Raw genomic sequence first — 16,530 nt, forward strand, 5'->3', positions numbered from 1 at the left:
TCAATACCAAATCAATGGCTAAATCACTGACTAAATAAATGACTAGTCAACAACAATCAATGACTAAATTAATGACTAAATAAATAACTAAATCAATGACTAAATTAATGACTAAATCAATGACCAAATAAATGACCAAATTGATCAATCAAAACAACCAGTAAATGACTAAAATGTCTTAGTCATAAATTTGGTCGTGTGATTAATGACTGGCAATAAACTACTAATGGTCACGTGATCAAATTTAGTCATTTATATGCAATTTTGGGTAGTTTTTTTAGTCATATATTGTTATTTTTGTACTAGTGATCATAATCAACCACTTGATAAGCAATTTGAGAATGCAAATGTTTATATCTACCAATGAAATCAATCACTTTTTTTTAACTCTTTGCTTACAATGAATCAAATCAATCAAAGCAATTTTAAGAACAATATTATTTTGAAATTGTTGAATGAAAGAATTAGCCAATTCTTGAAATGATGTAATAGAATAAGGAGACAAATAATAATACCATTGCAAATCTGTATCCCTAAAAGTTCTAGTAAACAATTTAGCCATAACTCTTTGGTCATGAGCAAAATCACTACTCAAAGTTTGAAATGTCTTCACATGAGTCAAAGGGTCACCTTTTCCATTTCATAATTCCAATTGAGGGACTTCTATATGTTTAGGGGGAACCACACAAACAATATCATTGGTAATGAGCTCACTACATCAAATGTGGGCACATTAAACCTGAATTGAGTAATGGAAGCCAATTGTTATTGTAGGGATGTAACAGTTTGGGCTAGATTATTGATGGTTGCTTTAGTGGATGGATTGAAATTAGACATGTTGGCTTGTGATGGAGGAGTAAAATTGTTATATGTAGGTGGAGGTTGGGAATAAGGAGGTGGAACACTATGGTATGTTTCTATGGGAGATGATCGGGATACAAATGGAAGACACATAGAAGGAGGTATGTAAGAATATTGGTTAACAAGATTTCCCCCATGACTAACATGTGTAGGATTAACAATTTGTGTGGAAGTATCCATGATAGAAGATGTAATTGTAGGCACACTAGGCAATGATGTAGCCATAGGAATGAAATAATTGATTTGACTAGTGGATTGAGAGTAACCAAGGACTTCAGCACAACTATTCATTGGAATGATATTAGTGTCAATAATAAGAGCAAGGCCATGCAACAAATCAACACCAATTTTATCACTTTGCACCATTCTCTTTAATCCTTCAATCAAAGCGATTACCTCAATTTATGGGTATTATTGACTTACCCATTGTTGAAGATTTTCAAATTCATTGTCAATCTTCTCCAATTGGTCAAGAGTAACCCTAGATAGTGATTCATCCACATCATGAGAATTGTTGATGTAAATAATTATTCATGCTGGATATTATTACACCTTACTTAAGTTTACTTAGGAAATGCATTTCATAGTAGTTTGGGTATGAGACACTTGGGTGTTTGTGCCACATTGGGATATTGTGTGTAGGAGAAATTCCACCTTTTATGGTGTTGATCTTTTTACTACTCTATCATATCCACTTATTGTGGAGTGATAATTCCACCTTTGGTGGGTGATCCACCTCATGTGGAGTATTTTACTGTTTCTCCTACCTACCACACCTATTTCCTACCTACCCTTGTTTCTTATTGAACCACATGTCATGTTTGTGTGCTCACATATCCATATAGCCTTGCCTATATAAGCAGGCTCATCTACATTGTTTGTACGAGCAATCAATCAACGATGTAATGATCTAGTTGATCAATATTTTCTTGATAGAATACAGTTTATTTCTATCATCTATTTTGTTCTCTCTTATTTGTGCTTTCCATTGCCTCTAGATCTTGGCAAAATCTCACAAGAATTATGAGGAGAATGGGGATAAATGATGCCATTAGTTGGATTAGAGGAGACCAAAATTCTCATGGAATAAGTGATCTAATTGAGGTTCCATACCCTTAGTGATTAAACCTCAGGAATCCTTAATTCTACAACTTCTTCTCATGGGAATATTGTATGTAGGACTAATGGTAACAAAAGTCATGCACAAAGGAGGGAAATTTGAATGCACAAATTGAAAACTATGATTAAGCAATGCAATTTGTTGTAGCAATTATTGATTAACCAATTAAATAGGCAGTTTGAATTGTGATTTTGAATAATAAATGCCTTTAGATCATAACATAACATGTCACAATAATAAGATCTAAAACTATACTTGAAAAATTATGCAACCTACAAGTTAATTTTAGAATAATAAATTAAAGTTTTTTATGAATTTAACCTTGAAATTTATGAAATTCAAATGAAAGTAACAATTATGAGTGTAAATTTAAATTTTAAAATGCATACACAATTAGATATGAGACGATAAATCAAAATTAGGCATGCAAGATGTTGGGTTCACCAAAATGTAATGTATGGAAATTGAGAATCAAGATTTTACTAAGTAAATCCACTAAATAGCCCAATTAACATCTAGGCTCAATCCTTTTGAAAAAAGAGACTGAAATTCTGATTGGATTCAACTCATTTGTTATGATTAGCCTATTTCTTAGTTGAATTTGATTGATTGTGAAATTAGGGCAAAACAATTAATTATTGAGGCAATTTGACATAAATAGTTTAACTACAAATATCCCACTAAGCCAAAAACTTGGATCTAGGCAAAAGAAGTTGTGTCAGACTTGTTCCCAAAATTTTAGCTTTATTTTTCAAGACCAAGTAGCATAGATCTGCCCTAGTTCTCCGAATTTTTTACCATTGAAACCTGACCTATTCATCATTGTTGACTCTATCAGATTTCTCTAGTACAACTCCGCACCTATTTATTGCACATAGAAAGAAAGGGAAATATGTTGGGAATAGGGGTTTTCCTTAGGTCAAACCTTGGTTTTGGAACTAACCATGAAATTGAATTGACAAATGTAATGAAAGATTGAAGTAAAGTAATTTCATTTGAGAGAAAGAGAATTTGAAATGTAATGCTTGAAACCACAATGTTTACCTTGATGAAGTTTTGGTGTTTGTCTTCACATAAATCAATTAGGGTTTCATGTAGGATGCTTTCATAAAATATTGATCATGAATTCCATCTTCAATGCTTGAATTTGACTTCACTTCTGCTCCAATGCTTGATGAATAATTGATTGCTTGCTCACTTGAATTTGCTAGAGGATAAATCTCGATTTCTATTCATTCTATTAGAAATAAGAGGGGTAGACCTCCTTTTATACTTGACCATCAAAAATCAAATTGAATTTCCATAATAGGCTGACATGCGATCCAAATTCCTACTCATTCATGATGAGTGTTAGGGGGGCAATTGGGGCCCAATTAAGAGGCTTAGAGTGTGGTATTCCCTAGTCTTGATTTAGGACCAGGGTGTGGTACACCCTGGTCCTGATTTGGGACCAGGGCGTGGTACATCATGGTCCTATAAATTAGGACTCTGAAATGGGGTGGAAGTAGGAAATTGATGAGAATGCAGAATAGGTAAGTGGTGTGGGTAAGTGGTGTGAGTAGAATCAGCATTACAATTAGGCCTTGGAAAATGGAACGCCAAAGTGAGGCCTAGGTGAGGACAAAATTGTAGGTAGGTACAATTTAGGATGCTACACTATTCAATCAAATTTTATACTAAAAAAAGAAGAGATATTACCTCGTTAACCTCAAGGCTATCATGGTGGCATTTTGGCAATGATCTAGTGATGAAGTAGTAATGATATGTATATTTCCCAAATGTGAGCATGCTTCTCCAAAATTGCAGACATTATTTTGTAGGTTAGAGGTTGATTTTAAATGAGCTTGTCCTCTTGATGTTTTCCTTTTTATGCCAAGAAAAATGTGTTTGTTTTATTTCTTAGATGGGCTGAAAAAGTGGAATGGTCACTTCTTGGTCCATCATCTTAATGCATATACCCTTAAACTATTATCTCGAGCCTATATATTAGGGATATATTAATTAGAAGGTAAGATCATTATTATCTGATGCAAATTTAGCCTCAGGGTGAAACATATTGAAAAGAGAGAGATAGTCAAATTTAGGAACAATTTCAAACCCTAGAGTTATCCCCTAAACTCTCCCATATGGATGAATCACAAGGGCATCATTTTTCCAAGGAGTACCTACATACACACTTTCAAATGGGATCAAGTGTATCATGCATTTCTCCTCACAATATCTCTCTCAAGGTACATTATTACTACTTCATCACTAGATCATTATTTTGGCAATGATCTAGTGATGAAGTAGTCATAGCCCTAGTGGGACTTATACAAAATTTGTTCATACAATTAAGATCAATTGACTATTACCACATTTCACAATGATTTCTCAACCTTTGATTTACAACTTTAGAATGAAATATTTGAATTCTAAATGCACTATCTACAAATCATCTAAGATTTTCCTTTGTTTAACACATAAGGATTTTCCTATCCATCTACCAAAATAATTATTTACCCAATGTTTATATCCTAGTAAAGTATAGTTGACTATAGACTCGTTATTTTAGATTTATAGATAATACTTAAAGTAGTTTTCTTGACTAAATATTGCTTGAAATATTTCTACAAATCACACTAAGTAGTGTAAAAATCAATCATATCCAAATGCAAGACAATATCAACCAAAATATCCTTTTGATGCAATAGCTACATAAAGCTCTAAATGGCTCTACAAAGGTTTGCTAATATAATATGAATCAATGATATCCATATCATAATCATATTATATTACCACATTCTTTCAAATTAGGAATGTAACATGGACCAACAAGATCACATAAAGGTTATCAAATACTTTGGAAAATTCACAACAATATTTATGGCCTTACTTTTAACATGAACAATTCTCAAGTCATATCCAAAACAATAGTAACACTATATCCATCAACTCATCATATGAAGATGTACACTTTCTAACACTTGCAACATTCTTAACCTTTTGGTTTTGTCCACCTTAATATGTAACCCAATATTTCTTGTATAGAATCTAATATAAATAGAGTTTAATATTATATTTAGAAACAAAGGTACCTCTAGCCAAAGAGTGAGCTTCAGCAAGGGTGTACAAACAAGCATAACTAATATTCCCCATGCCTTCAACCATGAGCCTTTCTTGGGAGCTTTAAGAACATATTCTCTTAATGTCAAGATTGTTTCCATTATATTTCGCATTCTCAAATATCATAAAGAAGATTAGAACTTTTTTACACTCTTTTAAATGAATATAATCATCAAGAATATCTACCAAACTAAGCATGTTCTTCGGAGCTTGATAGTGGTGTCTTGTCCCAAAGAATGACATGGATTTAGATCTAAAGTGCATGAGTGAAGCATACTACTTTGCATAGATATTGAACATGTCATTTGATATGGATTTAGATCTAAAGTGCATGAATGACGTAGACTACTTTGCATAGATATTGAACATGTCATTTACTTCTTTATTCCAATTGAACTCTAAATTGTTCCCTTTTTACTCAACAAAACTACACCCTTCTCAAAATAGAGAAAAATATTTTTAAAACAATCCATACTCTTATATAACCTTGAGCTCTTATTCAAAATCCATCCATCACCTGCCAATTACAATTACTTGAAAGTTATTCCATCCTTTCAACAAATAAGTTTTTTACATATCCTACAATCATGGTATTCCATACTTAAGAATGCATTTATTTTGGAGGAGCACTATCCAACATGTGGTGCCTCCTCCACGTTTCACATTTTGCATACTATCTTTAATCTATGCTCAAGACGAAGTCAATTAAGAAATTTAAAGACAACGCTTGTGAATTAAAAAAATAAAATAACACATGCAACAGAACTCTTTATCATGCATCGCATGGATGGAAAGTTCTTCCTGGTGCTGGAGAAAGTTGACTCTGCAGATTTTCAGTATATAAACATCTTATGTTATTCGTATGTAGCAAATCCAGCTATTGCATGAGCGTTACCACCTCTGAGAGCAGTAAGCAAACATTGCTGGCGTAAATAAAATAATAAATTAAGGTCAAGTAAATAAAATAAATTAAGGCCAAGCCATGTGGGCTTCTACTCTCAAGTCGCCAGTTGACTCGGGCTAAATTAATAAGCTAACTAAAATATGATTAGTTTTTACTATTTTACTTTGGTAGTGACTGGAAATGCCTTGTTTGTCACTGCAAATGCCCTTTTTTTGGCTTGTAATACACTTTGTTTGTTAAAGGAATGCAAGTTGCCTCTTGGATCTGTGCTATATAAACACTTCCTTGCGTTTGTTTTGGATATCAGAGAGCAGTTTCTGTGCTCCTCTGCAAGAAAAAGAAGAGCTAGTTCTGTCAAGTGCAGTAGATTAGCACAGAGATTGGGTACTGGTGTTTTGGCTCGACAATGGCGGAGTTTCAATGGGGAGGAGGCGGTAGCCTCTGCCCCCGGCTTATTACACTGCTGCTGCTGGGATTCATTGCCATCATTAGCAATGCTGCTTCTGCAAATGCTGAGGAGGGCCGTATTCTGAGTGAATATGAGTACAAATCTCCCCCTCCTCCATCACCATCTCCTCCTCCTCCTTATTACTACAAGTCTCCACCCCCTCCATCACCATCTCCTCCTCCACCTTATTACTACAAATCCCCACCCCCTCCATCACCATCTCCTCCTCCACCTTACTACTACAAGTCTCCAACACCTCCATCCCCATCTCCTCCTCCCCCTTACTACTACAAGTCTCCACCCCCACCATCACCATCTCCACCTCCCCCTTATTACTACAACTCCCCACCCCCTCCCTCGCCATCTCCTCCTCCCCCTTACTACTACAAGTCTCCGCCCCCACCATCACCATCTCCACCTCCCCCATACTACTACAAGTCTCCACCTCCTCCCTCACCATATCCTCCTCCCCCTTACTACTACAAGTCCCCACCTCCTCCCTCACCATCTCCTCCTCCCCCTTACTACTACAAGTCCCCACCTCCTCCCTCACCATCTCCTCCTCCCCCTTACTACTATAAGTCCCCACCTCCTCCCTCACCATCTCCTCCTCCCCCTTACTACTACAAGTCCCCACCTCCTCCCTCACCATCTCCCCCTCCTCCTTACTACTACAAGTCTCCACCCCCACCATCACCATCTCCACCTCCTCTTTACTATTACAAGTCTCCACCCCCACCATCACCATATCCTCCTCCTCCCTATTACTACAAGTCTCCACCCCCTCCCTCACCATCTCCTCCTCCTCCTTACTACTATAAATCTCCACCCCCTCCCTCACCGTCTCCACCTCCTCCTTATTACTACAAGTCTCCTCCACCACCCTCACCCTCACCTCCACCACCATACTACTACAAGTCCCCACCTCCACCATCATCACACTCTCCTCCACCTTGTTATTACAAGCCTCCCCATCATAGCCACCACCATCACAAGCATCACCACCATCAAAAACACCACAATTCCCCACTTCCACCATCACCACCAACCCATGAATCATATTACTATAAGTCTCCACCTCCACCATCACCTTCCTCTCATCCATCATACTATTACAAGTCCCCTCCTCCACCGACATACTATTACAAGTCCCCACCACCACCATCACACTCTCCTCCTCCCCCATACTACTACAAATCACCTCCTCCTCCATCCCCTTCACCTCCACCTCCTTATTACTATAAGTCGCCCCCTCCTCCATCACCATCACCCTCTCCAGTGTACTACTATAAGTCACCCCCTCCACCATCTCCCTCACCACCACCAACCTATTACTACAAGTCACCTCCTCCTCCATCTCCCTCACCTCCACTGCCCTACTACTACAAGTCACCTCCCCCTCCATCACCATCTCCACCTCCACCATACTACTACAAGTCTCCACCCCCTCCCTCACCATCACCCCCACCACCACCATCACCTTCTCCTCCTCCTCCATACTACTACAAGTCCCCACCCCCACCATCACCTTCCCCTCCCCCACCATACTACTACAAGTCCCCTCCTCTGCCATCACCTTCTCCTCCACCACCATACTATTACAAATCCCCACCACCACCATCACCCTCTCCTCCTCCTCCATATTACTACAAGTCACCTCCTCCTCCATCCCCTTCCCCTCCACCTCCTTATTACTACAAGTCACCCCCTCCTCCTTCACCATCTCCCCCTCCACCATACTACTACAAATCTCCTCCTCCACCATCTCCTTCACCTCCACCTCCATACTATTACAAGTCTCCTCCTCCACCCTCTCCTTCTCCTCCTCCACCTTACTACTACAAGTCACCCCCTCCTCCATCCCCTTCACCACCACCTCCTTACTACTACAAATCTCCTCCCCCGCCATCTCCTTCACCCCCACCTCCCTACTACTACAAGTCTCCTCCCCCACCATCCCCTTCACCCCCACCATCCCCTTCACCCCCACCTCCCTACTACTACAAGTCTCCTCCCCCACCATCGCCTTCACCCCCACCTCCCTACTACTACAAGTCTCCTCCCCCACCATCCCCTTCACCCCCACCTCCCTACTACTACAAGTCTCCTCCCCCACCATCCCCTTCACCTCCACCTCCCTACTACTACAAGTCCCCACCACCTCCATCTCCTTCCCCACCACCACCATATTACTACAAGTCGCCACCTCCTCCATCTCCTTCTCCTCCTCCCCCATACTATTACCATTCTCCACCTCCACCACTATAGACTTTCACCACCAAGAGTTTTCCAGTCCAACAGGTGAGTTTTTCTTTCATGAATCTTATTTCTTACAATTTAGTTTTCTTGAGGCATTTCATATGATAACTATGAACTAAAGATTTCCTTCTTTCTGATGTTTTCTAGGTAACGAAATCTGGAATGCAATCTGCTCAAGTAAAACAACAATATTTGAGAGAGTACCACCTCCATCTTATTTAGCTGGTTTTACAACAACACTGTTCAGAAGGTTTATCGCATATGTCACAACAACATTTGTGAACTCGAGTAGATTAGTATTGCTGGTTGGACTTGTTAGTAATAAGTTGATTGATATTGGTTTCATTCAAATGGGATATTTGAAGAGAAACTGAAGCGCAATAAAGATTTGTTGTCTCTTTTTATGCAATGATATTGTTTGTACTCTGAGGAATTTGCTTATTCATGGCTCTGCTATTGTATAAAGTTGAATAAAGTGCCAATTGCTCTCCAGTCTTAATCCAATTTATGTACTTCAATCTTTTATTCTGAATGGTCTGAAAGCGTCTTCTGTGAACATTGTTTGTTAGTCATCTTTCCCTGATTAAATTTGCATTTTAAGAAGACACTGACATAATTAGTTGGGACAAATTTGACAGTCGATTATGCAAGATTTGTAATCCCTACAATTTTTCACAGGCCCACCAAAAATTTCAGCATTTTATCTGATTGAGTTCCAAAAAAAAATGATTGCTTTCTACAATAAATTTAATCATTATAAGATTCATGATCATTTAGTCAACTTTTTACTTTTTTATCAAATAATTAAGAATGTCGGGGTGGAAATGATTAATAATATTTTACAGTTTGGAAGAGATGTTTTAACTAATTTGTAATTTGATATCTTATTTTAAGAATTTAGGTATGTGCAATGGCAATGGTGTTAAAAGTATTATCAAATGATTGATAGATACAAAATTTTAAAATACTTTAGGTTATGTATATAGACTTATGTTTTTAATATCATTTTGTATAATACTTGATTACCATGACTGAATATTTGTACATATTAATAATTTGATTACAGTTTTAAATGTTATTTACTAGTTTAAAATTCTTTCAAATAATATATCAAAACTAATTTTTAATTGATAATATAATCTATTATAAGAACTGAATCATAAACCATCATTCAAATTAATAAAATAAAGCTATATTATGTTTGTAAGACATCATTATTCAATCAATGAGGTTAAACTATAATATGTTTGAATTATGCAAGTGTTTGAGATCTTAAGTATTTAGAGATATGTTTTCATGGACCATACTAGTATACATGATGTTAAAAAAGTCAATCTTTAATTCAAAGCACTCATAAACAATTAAAGAATTATTAATGAACTTTAAAAAGTGCATTTTTATTCAACTGTCATCATATTAGTACGATAATGCGTAAAAATTGACTTTTCATAGATTCTATTGTTAAGGAATTAGTGACACTTGATGTAATTATCATCAATAATACCAATCACTAATACTAGATTGTCAAAATAGATTGTATGATTCCTCTAGCTTTTACCTCTTCATGTGGCATGGAACCTTCTCTTAAGAAAGAAAAATAATGTCATATTTTGAAACTTCTTTTTCCTTTGTAAATAACTTGTGAGCATGGTTAGAAACCAAGCCAACTTGATTTATTTTGACAAAATCATTTTAAGAAATTGAGTCTTGATGATGTAATTATTGTATTGAGGTATTGCTTTGTCTTTAGGATTTTCTTTGTTTTGCTTGACCTTTGCAACTACATCTTTAGCTTGTGAATCTAATTCTATTCCATGTATTTCTGATTCTATTCATGTATGTCTATGCTCCACCTTCCAAAACTTGAGCATCCTAAGACTCCTCCATAGTTTTGAACGAACTTTGCATTAGGTTTCCTCTTAGGAAGCTAGTTTGGTTAAATTCTACTTGTGAATTCACTGCATCCAATATGAAGTGGTTTGCTAATGGTAACAACTCTAAACCTCTCAACTTTCTACTAGATTGAATGTTTCTATTTTTTCCTAGTTCCTTCCTATTTTCCTCAAGGTTTTTCTTCATTGTACTGATCTCTTCCCCCAAATTTCTCAATCTAAGACTTGTAGCTTCATAGTCTAACTTCAAATGTGCAGCATGGTGAAAAATTTCATCTCTCTTCAAGGTTATTCCCTAGTCTAGTTAATCTAGTTATAGTAACTCAAAAGAAACTATTACACTACACAATTATTTTATAGGTCTTGGGTTCAAGTTTCTAACACATACATAACACATTGAACACCAATGACATGGCCTCTATTGGGACATACATACATACACAAGTACAATCTCATAAGATAGTCTTAAAGGCCATTTACATAATTCAATTATTAATTGAAAAATCATTATCTAATATATAAAAATTACTTATAGGAGACATCCGTATTGTCAACAGGCTAACTTAAGCCTTCCTATACTTATCATTAAGCCAAGACACCATGTTGTAATATATTTCACACAAAGTAATGATTATTTTAGTTTCAACAAGTATAGAGGCATTGTCAAATATTCACACTCAATAAATTTCCACTTACCAATACCCATTCTAAAACCAATCAATAGCTCACAGAGTTTTATTGGTTACTATCGTATAGCACAAGATAGTTCCTTCAAATGGTTTGCTATAGTTAATAATTCTTAATGGAAAGTAAGGAAACACAAAGTTATCTTTTGTACATATAATATATTGGGAACAATTTCGACAAATAAGTTTTATGCATATCCTAGAATCATGGTATTCCATGGGAATACATTTATGGAGGCATTATCCAACCTATTTGTGTATCCTTCATGATTCCATATTGTGCACACCTATATACTCAGGCAATTAAAATAGACCCTTCTTTTCCCTCGTGATTTTTCTTTATTCATAAGGTTTTATGGATGTCCATACTTCTATCAAGATGCCCATGTTGGAACCATTTCCTAACTACCCATAGGGGGAGTAAGTTACAAAGGGGAACCATACAACCTTCCTATTGTGACAAGCAACCCCCCTATCAACTTTATTATTGTTGTTGTTGTTACTATCAATATTATTATCATCATCATCATCATCATGATTATTATTTTCCTACAATGGGGACATGACAAGATCTTTTATGACAAAGGAGTGATATGTCATGTAAGAACTACATGCTTGACATTCTTTAAAGTCTTGTTGACTTATGTAAGCTAAAATGTTATGTGACTTAAGTCAAGAGAATGCTCTCCAGATGCATTGTCATTGATCTCCATTGGGAATGAGAATGTAGAACACTTGTTGATCTTAAATTATGACATGATCATGGCTTTTGATGACCTTATCTTAACAATACCCAAAATAAGGTCATGTTAGCCAATCTTCCAATGTGGTGGTTTGGTCTCTAAAACTTTGGGTTTGGCAAACCTAATCAATTTGTAAAATAAACAAGATCTAAGAAAACTAGAATCTCTTAGAGACTTTTAAAGTCTTAGGTCTAGTGAGATAACCCCATAAGTGTGCTCATCAAAAACCAACAATTGGATCACTTTTTGAGGAGCATGCATGCTTGTTAGGGTTATCAAATAAAAAAACAAAAAGATCATGGTAAGGTTATGAACTATAGTGAGCTTAATGTGATGGTACTCCCAAGAGTGCTTGATCCAAGTACTGAAGGACTACTCTAATGGAACATCACCTTTCTAAGCTAGCAAGTTGTAATTTTCATATCATTTACATAAAAAGTCTATGTATCTATCCAATTAAGCATTATCTTATTTTTGACTTCTAAAACAAACTTTTGACTTGCTTAGTGACATCCTTATTATCATTTCCAACAAAATAAAAATAAAAATAAAAATCTAAAACTATATTAATATATCTAATCTAGACTCAAAGACAAAATCAAAGAAAATGATTGTCAACTAAAATATATAAAATAACACGTGCAACTAAATTCTTTATCATGTTGAGTGCTACATTGAAATATAATGTTATGTCCCTCCTCAAAGTACTATTTTGGAATATTAAATATAAAATATTAATTACACCGAGAGGCATATTAATACTCACATAATGGATTGATAGATATCCGTGATTAAAAACCCCCTATGATTAAAATTGACACACGTCATAATTACAATTGGTTATGCTGAGAGGGTATTAATACTCACATAATGTATTGATAGATATGCACAATTAAAAAACCCCTATGATTAAAATTGACACTCGTCATAATTACAATTAATTTTACTATTACTTAAATAAAAATAATTTAAATAATTTAAATTAAAATAAATTGCACATGTAGTATTGTAACAAATTAGAATCAGTTTAATATTTAATAGTAATAATAAAAATAAAATAATTTGATTTTTTTTTTTTTTTTTTTTAATAAAAGTGGGCAAGCCACTAAACTTTTTTATTATATTTAATAATTTTTACAACGGGTTCAAAAGGCATACTGACAGGAAAGAACCCGCAAGAAAACCTTCGGTTATCGCCTTAAATATAAACCAAAAAACTAAACTACCCTTACAAAATTGTTGTTACATATAATTTGAATATTTTTAATCTAGTCAATCAGTTATAATTAGAGTTCTCAAATTAAATATTTAAAATTTTTATTATAGAGTATAAATAGAAATCAATAAAATATATATTAGATTTTATTTCAAATTAATGTAAATAAAATAAAATAATAAATTAAATTAAATTAATTTAAATAATTTAATGAAAATAAATTAAATATCTCTCTCTCTCTTTATATATATATATATAAATCAATAAAATATTTACTAGATTTTATTTTAAATTATTATAAATAAAATAAAATAATTAATTAAATTAAACAATTTAAAACAATTAAAATTAAATTAAATTAATCTAAATTAAATCAAATAACTGAAATTAAAATAAATTGCATATTTAGTATTGTAACAAGTTATAATTAGTTAAATATTTAATTTTATTTGACCATCTCTAGTTATTAATGCATGGAATTAAATAATTTAAATAAAACTAAATTAAATAACTTAAATTTAAAAAATTAAATAATTTATATTTAAATAAATTGCATGTGTAGTATTGTAATAAAAATATTTTAAATAAACCCATTCATGGGTTCCCTAGGGTTAATCCTAATAGTGACCGTCTGGATAGAGTGATGGTTAAATAGTCAAAACCAGAGAAGGGGTAGGTGAAAATAAATTTTGATGGAGCATCAAAAGGCAATCCAGGGATCTCAGGAGCGAGATGTGTGGCTTGTGATGATGAAGAAAAGGTCATGTGCAAGGGGGTTAGAAGACTTCAAGACGACACTAATAATGAGGCGAAAGTTCAGGCGGCTCTACTTGCAGTTGATTTAGCAGCTAATCTGAAGGTGTCAAAATTACATTTAGAGGGTGATTCCCAAATTGTTGTCCAGGCTTTGATTAAAGGACATACTCCGTGTTGGAAATTAAACAAATATGTAAATATAATAAATTAAAAACTAAAAATGTTCAATAATTATTGCATCTCACACATGAAAAGAGAGGGAAACACTCTTGCAGATCAGCTGTCAAATGAAGCATGTGAACTCGAGCCAGGGGAGGTGAGGTGGTGGAATGACATAAATGAAATCACTAAATGGAGTTAAGACACATTGCCAAGTTTGTAAGACATTAAATTCAAATCCCTTGTCAGAAGCTGTCTGTTTTCCTACGTAAGTGTGAGTTAATGAGCAGTTATTGCGACATGCTCTGAATTGGTGGCGATGGTGGAAAGCCATGCATTAAATGCCAATTTCGTAATGCTTGCACTAATAATAAATAGACTTGGAAAGTTGGTGAAACTAGTTTCAAATCTGGTTTTATCAAAAATCTCTGTAATTTTTCAGAAAGCTCAAAATGGAAGCTAATTTCACCTTGGAATCTTCCAAACTAATGCCAGCATTTTGTGGTCCTGTTTTGCCAAAGAAACTCAAGAGAATGTTTCTCGTTAAAGACCCGCTGATTTTAAAAGCAGTTCAGCTAGTTTTAGGATAAGAGGTGGTTGTCATTAGTCACCGTTACAAGTGCGGAGCAAACATCTACTCGATGTTCACGGCTTGGGGTCTAGAGTTGGGACACACGGTTGAAGAGGTGCGAAATGTGTTGCAGAGACTAATTCCAGGGGAATATATGTTAAATTTGGAATCCCTGCTGGAGTGGGCAGTGTCGGGATGGGGATTTAATCTTACAGAAGGTATCTCGAAGGAAAATGAGGAGATGACGGTGCGTCACTCACACATTCAGTTTCTTCAACATCGTGAGGAAGTTAAATTGTGTTTCAAGGATGATGCAAATAGAGGCTGGGAAGGGCTTTTAATCTTTGTCCAGATTATGGAGATAGAAGATGTGATTAGGCAGGAGGGTGGCAGGAGAGCGGTGGAGAAAATGAGCCCTAGGAGGTGGATAACAAGGAGACTATCCACAGAACTAGCTAAACAGGCGGGAGATGATGCAAAAGGTGGATAGGATGGCGGGGTGGTTTCTCCAAGCCAATGAGGTGCAATGAGTAAGAAGCCAGAAGGAAGGAGGCAACAAATTGCCGGAAGAGGAGGCTCTCACCGTAATTGGGTGGTTGGTGAATCGAGTGCCTCGACTGCAAGAGGCGTGAAGGAGGAATCCTGAATAGGTCATTACAGGCACGCTACCCATATTAGGTGTCATTTTTCTTTGCTCTCTTTTTCAGTTAATTTTATAGTTGAACTTTAAACTTCAATTTGAAATGCCTATTTTTCGACAGGAAAGATGTAATAATTTTTTTCGTACTTTTAAGTATGGGGAGTGGATGTGTGGGTGCTGGGTACTGGTTTTGAAATCCAGCTTTTGGAAGGGTGGTGATGACAGTGTCATGGATGTCTTGTTTTGGGAGTTTTTTGATAGTTTGTTATCTTTTTGAAGTTGTAATACATATATCTCAATTAAATAAAATATATATTTTACTAATTAAAAAAAAATTAAATAACCTTAATCCGGTCAACCAATTATAATAAGAGTTCTCAAATTAAATATTTAAAATTTTCATTATATCACTCTATATATTCAGAAGGGGCTATTGTGGCCCATGAGATTCTTCATTCCATCTCTCAGTTATCTATTCCAGCTATGATTCTCAAATTGGATATGATAAAGGCCTACGACAGGGTAAAGTGGCAGGCACTATTGTCTGTGCTCACGAAATTTGGGTTTGGAATTAAATGGGTCAAATGGCTTTAGGCTTGTATTAGCACGGTTAGGTTCTCAATAATTTTGAACGGTTCTCCATGTGGTTTTTTTGCCTTGTCTAGAGGCCTTAGGCAAGGGGATCCGTTATCGCCCTTTTTGTTTATCATTCTAGTTGAAGCCTTTAGTAGAGCCATTTCATGTGCCAGGGAGAGTGGCCTATGGAAGGGGATTTCCATCCCTCATATGACCATGTACCATACTCATTGCTTATTTGCGGATGATACTTTACTGTTTGGCATAGCTACTATGGGGGAAGCTCAGGTCATTAACAAGATCATTTTGGATTATTCTTTGTTCTCTGGGCAAAAGGTTAATCAGACGAAATCAAAAGTTTTCTTCCCTAATGTCTCCTCTCTAGTGCAGACCAGATTGTCTCAGTTTTGGGGCTTTTCCGTGGGTCAATTTCCTTGCAACTATTTAGGGTTGTCGTTTTATACTGGCTTGGAGAAGCATAATTTTTGGGAATGGGTTTCAGGGGCTATCTCATCCAGGATTCTTTCTTGGTCTCACAAGTGGTTAACTTTTTCTGGTAAAATTGTGCTTATTAGAGCTATTTTAAATGCGGTT

General features: G+C 35.5%; 1 protein-coding gene across 1 annotated transcript; it reads left to right on the forward strand.

Moving 5' to 3' along the window:
* Positions 1 to 6,334: 6,334 nt before the first annotated feature.
* Positions 6,335 to 8,728, forward strand: LOC131061107 (extensin-2-like). Its single transcript, XM_059218699.1, has one exon. It carries the CDS (start codon positions 6,397 to 6,399, stop codon positions 8,704 to 8,706), a length of 2,310 nt encoding a protein of 769 aa, XP_059074682.1. The 5' UTR covers positions 6,335 to 6,396; the 3' UTR covers positions 8,707 to 8,728.
* The last annotated feature ends 7,802 nt before the right edge of the window (positions 8,729 to 16,530 follow it).

The sequence above is a fragment of the Cryptomeria japonica genome, chromosome 4, assembly GCF_030272615.1.
Source record: "Cryptomeria japonica chromosome 4, Sugi_1.0, whole genome shotgun sequence".
Classification (NCBI taxonomy): domain Eukaryota; kingdom Viridiplantae; phylum Streptophyta; class Pinopsida; order Cupressales; family Cupressaceae; genus Cryptomeria; species Cryptomeria japonica.

Excerpts from the sequence above, each read along its gene's own strand:
- LOC131061107 (XM_059218699.1), top strand. The coding sequence starts at position 6,397 with ATGGCGGAGTTTCAATGGGGAGGAGGCGGTAGCCTCTGCCCCCGGCTT.